Consider the following 12,504-nt stretch of genomic DNA (forward strand, 5'->3'; position numbering starts at 1 on the left):
GCTGGGCTCCCCCATCATTGAGGATGGGGATATTTGTGGAGCCACCTCCTCCAGTTAGTTGTTTAATTGTCCACCACCATTCACAGCTGGATGCGGCAGGACTGCAGAGCTTAGATCTGATCCGTTGGTTATGGGATCGCTTAGCTCTGTCTATCGCATGCTGATTACGCAGTTTGGCACGCAGATAGTCCTGTGTTGTAGTTTCACCAGGTTGACACCTCATTTTGAGGTATGCCTGGTGCTGCTCCTGGCATACTCTCCTGCACTCTTCATTGAACCAGGGTTGGCCTCCTGGCTTGATGGTAATGGTAGAGGAGGGGATATCCTGGGCCATGACGTTACAGATTGTGGTTGAGTGCAATTCTGCTGCTGCTGACGGCTCACAGCGCCTCATGGATGCCAGTTTTGCATTGCTAGATCTGTTCAAAATATATCCCATTTAGCACGGTGGTAGTCCCACACAACACGAAGGAGGGTACCCTCAATGTGAAGGTGGGACTTTGGTCTCCACAACGACCGTGCGGTGGTCACTCCTACCAATACAGTCATGGACAGATGCATCTGCGGCAGGCAGATCGGTGAGGACGAGGTCAAGTATGTTTTCCCCTCTTGTTGGTTCCCTCACCACCTGCTGCATACCCAGTCTAGCAGATATGTCCTTTAGGACTTGGCCAGCTAGGTCAGTAGTGGTGCTACCGAGCTACTCTTGGTGATGGACATTGAAGTTCCTCACCCAGAGGACATTCTGTGCCCTTGCCACCCTCAGTGCTTCCTTCAAGTGCTGTTCAACGTGGAGGAGTACTGAGTCATCAGCTGAGGGAGGGCAGTAGGTGGTAATCAGCAGGAGATTTCCTTGTCCATGTTTGATCTGATGCCATGAGCCTTCTTGGGGTCCAGAGTTGATGTTGAGGACTCCCAGGGCAACTCCCTCCCTACTGTATTCCCCTGTGTCACCACCTCTGGTTGGTCTGTCCTGCCGGTGGGACAGGACATACCCGAGGATGGTGATGGCAGTGTCTGGGACATTGTCTGTCAGGTATGATTCCGTGAGTATGACTATGTCAGGCTGTTGCTTGACTAGTCTGTGGGACAGCTCTCCCAACTTTGGCACAAGCCCCCAGATGTTAGTAAGGAGGACTTTGCAGGGTCGACAGGGCTGGGTTTGCTGTTGTCGTTTCCGGTGCTTAGGCCATTGTCGGGTGGTCCGTCCAGTTTCATTCTCCTTTTTATTGACGTCGTAGCAGTTAGATACAACTGAGTGGCTTGCTAGGCCACTTCAAAGGGCATGTAAGAGTCAACCACATTGCTGTGGGTCTGGAGTCACATGTAGGCCAGACCAGGTAAGGACAGCAGATTTCCTTCCCTAAAGGTAATAATTGTAGTAAAAGACTTAGCATTAATCCAGAGACAGTGTTAATGATAGAATAATGAACAGCTCTGTCTGAAAGCAAAAACATGAAAAACAAGTTTAAGACAAGCACACGGTTAAAAAATAAAAAATAGAATAAAACAAATAAAAAATGGTAGTCATGCTCTGAATTTGTTGAACTCAATGTTGAGTCCAAAAGGCTGTAGAGTGCCTAATCGGAAGATGAGGTGCTGTTCCTCGAGCTTACATTGAGCTTCACTGGATGACTGCAGCAGGCCGAGGACAGAAATGTAGGCATGAGAGCAGGGTGTTGAATTAAAATGTCAAGCAACTGGAAGCGTAGGGTAATGCTTGCGGACTGAGCAGAGGTGTTCCGCAAAGTGGTCACCCAACCTGTGTTTGGTCTCCCCAGTGTAGAGGCGACCACATTGTGAGCAGTGAATACAGTACACTGAATTGAAAGAAGTACAAGTAAATCGCTGCTTCTCCTGGAAGGAGTGTTTGGGGCCTTGTATGTTGAGGAGAGAGGTGGTAAAAGGGCAGGTATTATGCCTACTGCTATTGCATGGGAAGGTGCCCTGGGAATAGGATGAGGTGTTGTCGGTGATGGAGGAGTGGACCAGGGTGTCGCGGAGGGAACGATCCCTTCGGAATGCTGACAGAGTAGAGGAGGGGAAGATGTGTTTGGTGATGCCACCACCGAACACATTTTCCCCTACCTTCCTCTGTCAGTATTCCGAAGGGATCATTCTCCGTGACACGCTGGTCCACTCCTCTATCACCCCCAACATCTTGTCACCTTCCCATGCAATATGAGGAGGAGTAATAACTGCCCTTTTACCACCTCTCTCCTCAACATACAAGGCCCCAAACACTCCTTCCAGGAGAAGCAGCGATTTACTTGTACTTCTTTCAATTTAGTGTACTGTATTCACTGCTCACAATGCGGTCACCTCTACACTGGGGAGACCAAACACAGGTTGGGTGACCACTTTGCGGAACACCTCTGCTCAGTCCGCAAGCATTACCCTACGCTTCCAGTTGCTTGACATTTTAATTCAACACCCTGCTCTCATGCCTACATTTCTGTCCTCAGCCTGCTGCAGTCATCCAGTGAAACTCAACGTAAGCTCGAGGAACAGCACCTCATCTTCCAGTGAGGCACTCTACAGCCTTCTGGACTCAACATTGAGTTCAACAAATTCAGAGCATGACCACCATTTTTTATTTGTTTTATTTTATATTTTATTTTTTAACCGTGTGTCAGTCTTAAACTTGTTTTTCATGTTTTTGCTTTTGGACTGAGCTGCTCATTATTCTCCCATTTTTACCATAACTATTACCACACCCTTTGCCTTTTGTTCCATGACATTTCTGTCATTTAATCTCTCCTGCCCTCCGCCCTATCACACACCTTCCCTATTGTTCTTTTTCCTTCCTCCCTGCTTCCACTTGCTCAAAGCCTATTACATTTCTAACCTTTGCCAGTTCTGATGAAAGGCCACAGACCTGAAATGTTAACTCTGTTTTTCTCTCTCCACAGCTGCTGCCAGACCTGCTGAGTTTTTCCAGAACTTTCTGTTCTTCTTTCCAAGTACCCTATAAAGAATTATTGTCAGGTTGAGAGGAAAGGTGGGTTAGCTCAAAGCCTTGGCCTCAGAAATATTTTTTAGTGTTAATTTTTACGAATATACTTGAAACTGCAATTTTACCACACAGGTAGAATTATTTCATGTTGTTCCCATTTCCATGACAAAGCTTGAAGAAAGGAATTATCTAAAAACATATGCCTGAGTGAGGGATGTTCCAATATTTCTATGTTTAATTTTAAAAGGGGGAAAGTTAATAATTTGAATTTACCAGAGTAAGGCCAGATGTTCATAGTGTTCTGATCACTCATGACAAAGCCCCCAAACAAAATATATGATTCTGATCGCGGTGGGAACAACGCACTGTCAATTCAGTCCCGTCGCTCCACAGGTCACATCATATTTCTTTAAGCTTTCCAAATCGAAAAAAAAACAGCCAAACTGATCAATCTAGTAACCTCCCCCCAACCCCCTCCCCCGAATTAAGTGAACCAAACCAGGCATCTTTATATATCATCAAATTAACTATTTATTTAAAAAAAACTAAAATCTTAAACAGTACTAAGATCAACCAATATCTAAAGAACCTTTATAACTTCTTATTTAAAAATCTATCTCCCGCATTCGAATACGTATACTCAGTTTTAAATTAGCTAGCTGAAAAAATAGGAAAAAAAATAAATTGCAGATTACGTTCCCGACAAATGGTCTTCCAATATAACATAGTCAAAGTTCACTTGCAGACTTCCAAGGTCCAACGAAAGGAATGGTCCCTCAAAGATAGAGGTTCAACAGTTTGGCTGTTGTAGTATTAAACTTCTTTTTTTCCAGCGATGAGCACAGTAGAGCAATAATTTGTTAAAGAAAAAAGCCTTTTTCTGATTTTTTAAGGAATTAATTTGGCTTGAAACTTTGTAGAATTTTGAGAGAGAAATTACGCAGCTCTTTTCCCTTCAGTTTAAATTGTCTCAGCGAGCGCTGCCTCTTCCTTCAATTGCTGGAACAGTTTGTCTCTCAACTGACTACTGTTCAGCTAATTTCTTAAAAGTCAAAATTGCAACATTGAATCTCTGTCGTCTCTCTCTGTGTGGCTGCTGCTTGGCAACTAGAATGCACTTTGGCTTACTGAGCTTCCCGTACTTGCTGCTTTAAAGATGCACTGATCTTTTACAGTCTTAAAGGCGCATTGCAATATTTCCGAGGCGAGAAAAATAAACACAGGACTGTGTCAATAGAAATGCCCCAAACCACTTTTTTCTGTAATTTGATACATGGGGGTAATTATAGTATTGGTGTGGGGGGTGCCGTAAAACAGAAAATATCAGATTGACTGCCTGTTTCACACCCCATTCAATTTTCTTTTACATTGAAGCGATTGGAAAGGAATTTAACTACATTAACAGGTCACAATCTTCTTATTTCATAATGAATGGTTTAACCAGATGATCAACAAGTCCAATGAAAGACAATTACCCAAATGAGAATGTCTCTTTAAAGAGGAAATACTGCTACCTCATATTCAGCCTGACCAGCAGCAGTAATGCCATTGTAACAGGGCTGTCTGCCAATGTTTAAAAATCAGCACATTCATGTCAACAGTATTATGAGAAGTAACTGTGTATTGCGTATGTGTGAAAATCCTAGATTGAGTACATAGAAGCTGCAACCCCGCTCACTAATCAATACTACCTTGCTGCTCCTCGTGGAGAGATGTATGGCACAGACCAGAATCTCACCCGGTTCACCCCTGAGGTTGTTGCCACTATCAGAGCAAAAACACCCGTGAAAAACCTCTACCTAACAGGTAAGCAGTTTGCTGACACATTTGTCGAAGGAATGCCAAGCAGGAGTAATGTCAATATAAAGAACTCCTCATGTGTACAGATTGAACAGCAAAAATAAACAGGAAAAAGTTTAGTCAAACACTTCCTTCCTATTTTGGAGCTCTTCTTGTACCTGGAGCTGCCAGTAACATCAGCGATTGAAACTTCTCAGTGTAGTTGCAGTCACGGCCCAGATTGCCACACTTCAAACTGTGTTACTGTTGTGCAGCAGGATGAAGTATCCCTACATTTCAATGCCTTGGATGGCTCTAAATGGGTACCTGAGAAGATCTGAGTAAATGGAGTCAGTGTGAAAGCCACATAGTTTGTACATAATCCACATTGCCATTCTTGGGTGAGAGAACAGGCACAAAATAATGGCTCCTAGAAGGCCCCAAAAATTGGTTAAATTGAAACGGTAAGAGACGTGTTCCTGATTTATGTTTAATTTTACAGATGGAAAACAATTCTGTTCTGAGGCTATCCCTTTGAGGATTACATTGGCTTTCTCCCAGCGCTAGGATTGTGTTGCCTTTATATTAAATGTGCTGATTAGGTTTTCTTTGTGTTATAATGAATGAATGATTTTCATTCAGAATTTTGCACCCCAAAATATGTAATTACACTCTTTTTGTATTATAGTCTCATGGTAAAGGAGTTGAAGAAATTAAAAAAGGCCCAATTTCAATTGCCTTAGTGCATTTAAGAGCCCAAATGTTGCTGAGCTGGGTATATCTGCAGCTCACTCCAGATTGCCAGCTAGAATGTGTTGAGTGGGGATTTAAGTGGAGATCAGGAGTACACATCCGGGATTACTACAGTTTGAGACATCTGGGTCAGGATACTAGAGCATATCATGTGTGTTCCAGCCATGTGGATATCTTCAGTCTCTCACTAGGACAGAGACTGCTTCTCCGTCTTTGCTAATGGTTTCATATGTTCTCATTGCCACGATGTGTATCCTGATACCCAGTGTTCACCATGTATACTCTGTTTGCAACAAGACTGCTTTTATAAAATGTGGAGCCAGTCAGAGTTTATCTGTAGCACAGGAATGTAATCCCTGCCTTTTCCAACACAGAAACATAACGAGAGGCAGTGTAGCCGCACACACCCCACCCAGCTATTCATTCACCCTTAATGGCTTTGTATCTCTCTGCTCCTCTCTCCTCCTCCTTCTGTATTGTTTCTTACTCCTCTGTGTCTCTCTATTTAATTATTCTGATTTACTCTGGTAATCCACCAGTACTATGTTACCATTCCAGGGGAGAATGAATATCATGTCTGCCCTCTGTTCAGTGGCTGTTTACCTTTATGCCTCGATCATCACATCTTACACAATATTGGGCCTCTTTTTATCTGAAATGACAAAACAGTTGTTGTATAATGAGTAATGAGAAAACCAAAGGCTGTGTCTCAACTTCTGGAGCTCAGTATACTGGAGCTACAAACTCTCTGAGGACATGGGCTGGATTAAATCTCATTTTTAGATGAGTTTACCTCTTTCTATTCCAACTCTTCATGTTTCTCCTTTTATACCTTCTGCCTGACACAAGCAATACTTTGCCAGGATTAGCTGTTCTAGGCAAGAGAAAGTGCAGTATAAATCCTAGTTTATTGCTTGTAATTTGTTTAACTTCAGTCTCAGCTCTCCACAAAAACATGCTCTCGGCATGAGACAAATCAATTTCATCAGATTACTGATTTAATAGAGTATGACCGGGTTGCGGGGGGAGGGGGTGGTTGTCAAGAATTGCTAAACTATTTCATTGTTGGCAATTATTCTCACTGCTTGGGCCCTATTCAGATGGCCCTTCAGTGTCCAAACTCCGACATTTTAACATACAATAGTCGTGGCATGTCCAAATTCTTCCATGGCTATCTCCATAGTAACAGGGCATTTAAAATGTTGCGCATTTTCGAAAATAAACCGAACAGAAATTTCCAAAGCATCTCACACAGTTCCTCAGCCCCTGGTTACTTCATTTCTAGAGAATTTCCAGACCTGTAGTTGGTAACATTCTCTTATTCCTGTGCACTTTCTTGCAGGTCAAGATGTTTTCTCAAATGGATTTGCTGGAGCCATGCACGGAGGCCTCATCTGTGCCTCTGCCATTTTAGGTCGAATTCTATATGTGGACCTTTTCCTCCTTAAAAGAAGACTTAAGAAAAAACAACATAAAAAAGATATATGAAAGTCTGACAGTGGGCTTAATCAATGCTCATTGTCTGGGTGTTTTTATAGCGCTTTGCATTATAAACTGACAGATGATTGCCCTTTACTTGACTCGCTATTAACAATTCTGAGCCTATTCATTTCCACTCCTTTTTCCAGCAGCCTCTCTAGTTGAGCACACCTCACTTTATGTGTCAGGGCAGCGCACTCTGAAGACTAAAGTAATGTCAAACTTCGAGCTGGAGGATGTTCTGAATGTTCTGGTTTTAGGAATAGACCCCAGAGATCAGAGTGAAATTAGCAGTGGTAAGCTGTCTCAGTTGGTTAATTGGTGAATTTGGGGCTGGTTTGAATCCCAGCACAATTCACACGGTCTTTCATCCTTCTGAGGTGGATAAATTAATACTCTACCCTGCCGTAGCAGAAAACAGGAGTCTGCATGCAGTGCTTTCCACAACACTGCATGATCTTCCTTTGTACATGCCGGGCTGTTTTGATTAAAAACAAGAATTTCAATGGATAATCGCTCTTGCTCTCTCTTGAGCTTAGGTTGGATCTGCTTAATCAAAAAAATCCTATTACCATTCCTTCCTGTACCATTTGTTTCTATTTGAGAGAAATAATCATGAACTTCCCATTTGAAAGGCCATTACGATATTCGAAACTCCCTCCCAACATCCTCAACCTTAGCCTGTCCAAGTTGAATGTTCACCAGATGAAGCAGTGGCTGTTTCTGCAGCAGATTATGAAGGGATGATACCCAGATTCACAATGTTAAGATTAGAATTACCAGAATGGTGGAAATAAGTGCTGCCCCTTCACTGGCACATGATTAGAGAGCATTGTTGTCAGTTATTCATGAGACAAATGGCAAGGCATAAATCTCCTGACCTTGGCATTCATTGGAAAAAAAATAAATTCTTTGGAACATTGGAGAAACTGCAAATGTTAGATCAAAAGCTCCCTGTGTTACTGCATTCTGGATGCCTGGACTGTAAATTTCTGAAAGGTATATTTGATAACAAGCATGTCAATCCAAAGCCTGGATCCAGAAATGATTCTTTATCACTTTAGTGCTTCCTTTGCTGTTGCACATTATGGAATAATGAATCTGAATTCTAAGTGGTAAAAGTTTTGTCGCTCCAATCTACTCTGTTGCTCCTTCAGTGTATTGTGGTGGTTTCTGGATGCCACGACTGCTCTTACTAATTGTCTGTGCAGTGTCTCTCCCTTTCTCTCTATCATGATCCCTCTCTCTCTCTCTCTCTCTCTCTCTCTCTGTTTATCTGAGGATCTGTTACTGGGAGAAATGGTGGCCTAGTGGCAATGTTACAGAACTAGTAATCTAAAGGCTCAGGCTAATGCCCTGGGGACACGGGTTCAAATCCAACCATGGCAGCTGGTGGAATTTAAAATTCAATTAATAAAAATCTGGAATTGAAAACTAGTCTTAGTAATGATGCCATGACACTATTATCAATTGTTGTAAAAATCCATTTGGTTCACTAATGTCCATTAGGGAAGGAAATCTGCTGTCCTTACCTGGTCTGGCCTACATGTGACTCCAGACCCATAGCAACATGGTTGACTCTTAACTGTTCTGTGAAGTGGCCTAGCAAGCCATTCAGTTATCAAGGACAATTAGAGATTGGCAACAAATGCTGGCCTTGCCAGTGACACCCACATCCCATGAAAGAATTTTAAAAATATTTTTCCCTCGATGGTGATCTTGTTCTTTCTTGCTCTATATTTATGCTGTCCTGTTATAGAATGCCAAAAAATTATAGTGTTTTGTCAAAATGGACACTGAATCTATCAGACCAGGTAAGTGTCTGTTGTAAAATGCAGGTTCACTGGGCCAGAGTGTAAAAGAAACAAGGCCAAAGACTCAAACGTGTATATGAAAGCTTCACAGAGTTGGAAAAATAATTTGTCCCTGAAAATTTGATACATTTACATTAATTGTTATGCAATACATTAACATTAGCTTTTTTTTTTGTTATCCAGTTTTAATCTGGGTTTAATTATTCAATATGAATGTTTATAAATTCCTAGATTATTTGACAAAAATTAAAGACTAAATAACTAAGAGTTCTGTAGGTAATTAATTGGAAAAAATGGTCAGCAACTCTTTGTGCAGTTAATATAGAAGATTGACAGTAAATACTGAATTTTCCAGTTTAATGTGGTGATGAGAGAGAGCAGGACAGAATGCACATTCAGGTTGGCGTTTCTCTAATTTCCTAAAGGTGGCAGTGCTGAGCTAGGATAATTTCTAATAGCTCAGCATTGCCACTGCCAGGAACTTATTGGGACTGCAACTTTTTAGAGCTTCAGTAAAAGTAAATTGTCAAATTTATCTTGAAAGAGTCATCAAAATGGCACCTAAAAAAATCAGATGTGCCTGCCAGTTCTTTGTGAAAATATTCTTACCTGAATTAAATAGTTTGTTCTATGTACTGATCATTGCCTGCATATCAAAATGTTTCTGTTTCGGGACCACTAGGGCACTCTTAAATAATGCAGGAGGATGTAATGTTGAAAACTGACCCCAATTTTAATATTGTGTTAACTGTTAATTGACAAATTGTGATGCACTCTCAGCATACAAACATTTCGCACTTTTCACTACTAACCATCTCATCCTAATTCACTCAGGTCCACTGTCATAAAAGCATTGATTATCTCATTTTTACGTATATTACTTCACCCATTTTCTCCCCAGTGCTCTGAGCGTGCTGTCTCATGTTGAAGTACTATTCCACTGATGCATTTTCCATGGGGGTGAATCTTCACAAGTGATCCTGGGCAGTGAGTGCTAGTAAACTGCAACTGAGCCTCTCCTGTCCTCACCCAATACATTTTTTAAAAATTCATTCATGGGATGTGGGCGTCACTGGCTATGCCAGCACTTATTGCCCATCCCTAATTGCCTTTGAGAAGGTGGTGATGAGCTGCCTTCTTGAACCGCTGCCGTCCATGTGGGGTAGGTACACCCACAGTGCTGTTAGGAAGGGAGTTCCAGGATTTTGACCCAGCGACAGTGAAGGAACGGTGATAGAGTTCCAAGTCAGGATGGCGTGTGACTTGGACGGGAACTTGCAGCTGGTAATGTTCCCATGCATCTGCTGCTCTTGTCCTTCGAGGTGGTAGAGGTCATGGGTTTGGAAGGTGCTTTCGAAAGAGCGTTGCTGCAGTGCATCTTGTAGATGGTACACACTGCTGCCATCGTGCATCGGTGGTGGAGGGAGTGAATGTTTGTGGATAGTGTGCCAATCAAGCGGGCTGCGTTGTTCTAGATGGTGTCGACCTTCTTGAGTGTTGTTGGAGCTGCACCCATCCAGGCAAGTGGAGAGTATTCCATCACACTCCTGACTTGTGACTTGTAGATGGTGGACAGACTTTGGGGAGTCAGGAGGTGAGTTTTTCGCCACAGGATTCCTAGCCTCTGACCTGCTGTTGTAGCCACGGTATTTATATAACTACTCCAGTTCAGTTTCTGGTCAATGGTAGCCCCGAGGATGTTGATAGTGGGGGATTCAGCGATGGTAATGCCATTGAATGTCAAGGGGAGATGGTTAGATTCTCTCTCGTTGGAGATGGTCATTGCCTGGCATTTGTGTGGCGCAAATGTTACTTGCCACTTATCAGCCCAAGCCTGGATATTGTCCAGATCTTGCTGCATTTCTACACAGACTGCTTCAGTATTTGAGGAGTTGCAAATGATGCGAACATCCCCACTTCTGACCTTATGATGAAGCAGCTGAAGATGGTTGGGCCGACCATGAGGAACACCTGCAGTGATGTCCTGGAGCTCAGATGATTGACCTCCAACAACCACAGCCATCTTCCTTTGTGCTAGGTATGACTCCAACCAGCGGAGAGTTTTCCCCCTGATTCCCATTGACTCCAGTTTTGCTAGGGCTCCTTGATGCCATACTCAGTCAAATGCTGCCTTGATGTCAAGGGCAGTCACTCTCACCTGACCTCTTGAGTTCAGCTCTTTTGTCCATGTCTGGAACAGCTTAGCTAGGGTTGTGGCAAGTTCTGGAGCACAGGTCTTCAGTACTATTGCCGGAATATTGTCAGGACCCATAGCCTTTACAGTATCCAGTGCCTTCAGTCATTTCTTGATATCACGTGGAGTGAATCGAATTGGCTGAAGTCTGGCATCTGTAATGCTGGGTACTTCAGGAGGGGGTCGAGATGGATCATCAGCTCGACACTTCTGGCTGAAGATTGTTGCAAATGCTTCAGCCTTATCTTTCGCACTGATGTGCTGGGCTCCCCCATCATTGAGGATGAGGATATTTGTGGATGCACCTCCTCCAGTTAGTTGTTTAATTGTCCACCACCATTCACGGCTGGATGTGGCAGGACTGCAGAGCTTAGATCTGATCCGTTGGTTATGGGATCGCTTAGCTCTGTCTATTGCATGCTGCATATGCAGTTTGGCATGCAAGTAGTCCTGGGTTGTAGCTTCACCAGGTTGACACCTCATTTTGAGGTATGCCTGATGCTGCTCCTGGCATACCCTCCTGCACTCTTCATTGAACCAGGGTTGATCTTTTGGCTTGATGGTAATGGTAGAGTGGGGAATATGCCGGGCCAAGAGGTTACAGATTGTGGTTGTGTACAATTCTGCTTCTGCTGATGGCCCACAGTGCCTCATGGATGCCCAGTTTTGTATTGCTAGATCTGTTCGAAATCTATCCCATTTAGCACGGTGATAGTGCCACACAACATGATGGACGGTATCCTCAATGTGAAGGCGGGACTTTGTCTCCACAAGGACTGTCCGGTGGTCACTCCTACCAATACTGTCATGGACAGAAGCATCTGCGGCAGGCAGATTGGTGAGGACAAGGTCAAGTATGTCTTTCTCTCGTGTTGGTTCCCCCACCACCTGCCACAGACCCAGTCTAGCAGATATGTCCTTTAGTACTCAGCCAGCTCGGTCAGTAGTGGTGCTACCAGCCACTCTTGGTGATGGACATTGAAGTCCCCACCCAGAGTACATTTTCTGCCCTTGCCACCCTCAGTGCTTCCTTCAAATGGTGTTCAACATGGAGGAGTACTGACTCATCAGCTGAGGGAGGACGGTAGGTGGTAATCACCTACCCATGTTTGACCTGATGCCATGAGACCTCATGGGGCCCAGAGTTGATGTTAACACTCCCTCCCTCCCTACTGTAGACCACTGTCCCGCCACCTCTGGGATAGTGATTGCAGTATCTGGGACATTGTCTGTAAGGTATGATTCCGTGAGTATGACTATGTCAGGATGTTGCTTGACTAGCCTGTGGGACAGCTTTCCCAACTTTGGCACAAGCCCCCAGATGTTAGTAAGGAGGACTTTGCAGGGTCGACAGGGCTGGGTTTGCCGTTGTCGTTTCCAGTGCCTAGGTCGATGCCGGGTGGTCTGTCCGGTTTCATTCCTTTTCATTGACTTCGTAGCGGTTAGGTACAACTGAGTGGCTTACTAGGTCATTTCAGAGGGCATGTAAGAGTTAACCACATTGCTGTGGGTCTGGAGTCACATGTAGG

At 43.6% G+C, this 12,504-nt stretch overlaps 1 protein-coding gene across 3 annotated transcripts in view; it reads left to right on the forward strand.

Moving 5' to 3' along the window:
* The window catches only part of si:ch1073-13h15.3 (all-trans-retinol 13,14-reductase), a 54,813-nt gene extending 46,392 nt beyond the window's left edge, over nt 1–8,421 (forward strand). For all 3 annotated transcript variants that reach the window (XM_068012979.1, XM_068012978.1, XM_068012980.1), the window contains 2 exons: nt 4,603–4,762; nt 6,831–8,421. In XM_068012979.1, coding sequence (XP_067869080.1) covers nt 4,603–4,762; nt 6,831–6,976 — 306 coding nt within the window. In that variant the 3' untranslated portion in view covers nt 6,977–8,421. The remainder of the gene's footprint in view (nt 1–4,602; nt 4,763–6,830) is intronic.
* The last annotated feature ends 4,083 nt before the right edge of the window (nt 8,422–12,504 follow it).

The sequence above is a fragment of the Heterodontus francisci genome, chromosome 33, assembly GCF_036365525.1.
Source record: "Heterodontus francisci isolate sHetFra1 chromosome 33, sHetFra1.hap1, whole genome shotgun sequence".
Taxonomy (NCBI): Eukaryota; Metazoa; Chordata; class Chondrichthyes; order Heterodontiformes; family Heterodontidae; genus Heterodontus; species Heterodontus francisci.